Here is a 1,454-nt window from a genome sequence, read left to right on the forward strand (position 1 = left end):
CATTCATATAAAGTGGTATTCAGAAAAAACTATATTTTCATATTTATTTTTGAATGATTGTGACTATTTCTTCTCTACTACTGTTTAATACTAGGTTTTTAAATAATTAAATTGTGAATAAATACAAAACAGTAGTTTAATAGAAAATACTTCTAAGGATAACTTTTTTGTCTTTTTAGACTAAATTTTTTAGCGAGTGTTCTTAAGTTGTCAAAGCATGAATAGGGATTTCTTATTCATAATACCAGATCCTTTACCCAGTGGCATATTCAGATAAGTTAACACTTCAGAAGGGAAATTATATTGATAAATGATATATTTTAATGACATTATATATTAATGTCAGTTATATTGATAGAATTCCAATCAATTTCTCAATTTATTGCTGAAAACATGAATTTTATTCAATAATTTAGGGTGAGCCTCAGCAATTTCCTATACATTTCCTGAATAAACATTCTCTTCATTTTATTAATGGCATATTTTATTTGCTCATTTCTAAGACCATAGATAACAGGGTTGAAGAGTGGGGGGATTATGGAATAGAAAACAGAAAGGACCATGTCATGAATAGTGGAAGAGTTTTCAGATGGCCTCAAATATACATAAAAGCCTGAACTGAGGAAGACAGACACCACCAGGATGTGAGGGACACAAGTAGAAAAAGCCTTTTTCCTGTCTGCTCCACTTGGAAACTTGAGAACAGTAGAAAATATGTGAATGTAAGACCTGATGATGAAGATGAAACAGCCACCACCAATCCCCAGACCAGAGGCAATGGTCACCATCTCATTGCTAAAGGTGTCAGAGCAGGAGAGCTTTAGAAGAGAGGAGATATCACAAAAAAACTGATGGATAACATTGGATTGACAGAAGGGCAGCCGGAATGTGTTGCCAGTGTGCACACCTGCATAGATGAGACCACTGAGTATGGAAGCAAGAGTCATTTGGATGCAGATTTGAGGGTTCATGATCACAGGGTAGTGAAGGGGTTGGCAGATAGCCACATGACGGTCATGGGCCATGATAGTCAGAAACAGAAGCTCCACATATACAAAGAAAACCACTAGGAAGACCTGAGCTACACACCCAGCCTTTGAAATGGTGTTGTTGTCAAGCAGGGAATTGATGCATGAGTTAGGAACAGTTACAGAAATGTAGCAGGCATCCAAGATGGATAGATTCCTGAGGAAGAAGTACATGGGTGTGTGAAGACTCCTATCAAGCGTGGTGACAGTAACAATGAGAATGTTCCCCATCAGAGTCACTGTATACATCAGAAAGAAAGTTATGGCATGCAAAACCCGTAGTTCCCATACATCAGAAAACCCCGTGAGGAGAAATCCCATCATTATTGTGGAATTTAGCATCTGTGGGTAATGCAATTTGTACCTGGAATGTAAGAATGAACTCTTGAGCTCATGAAGAATCAAATTATGGAAATATGGTTCTTA

At 36.9% G+C, this 1,454-nt stretch overlaps 1 protein-coding gene across 1 annotated transcript; it reads right to left on the reverse strand.

Annotated features, from left to right (window-relative positions):
• Positions 1–404: 404 nt before the first annotated feature.
• On the reverse strand, positions 405–1,370 carry LOC103679838 (olfactory receptor 14C36). The gene has a single exon (XM_008709370.2). The coding sequence runs from the start codon at positions 1,368–1,370 to the stop codon at positions 405–407; it is 966 nt and encodes a 321-aa protein (XP_008707592.1).
• Positions 1,371–1,454: the final 84 nt, after the last annotated feature.

This window comes from Ursus maritimus, unplaced genomic scaffold, assembly GCF_017311325.1.
Source record: "Ursus maritimus isolate PB19 unplaced genomic scaffold, ASM1731132v1 scaffold_2232, whole genome shotgun sequence".
NCBI lineage: Eukaryota > Metazoa > Chordata > Mammalia > Carnivora > Ursidae > Ursus > Ursus maritimus.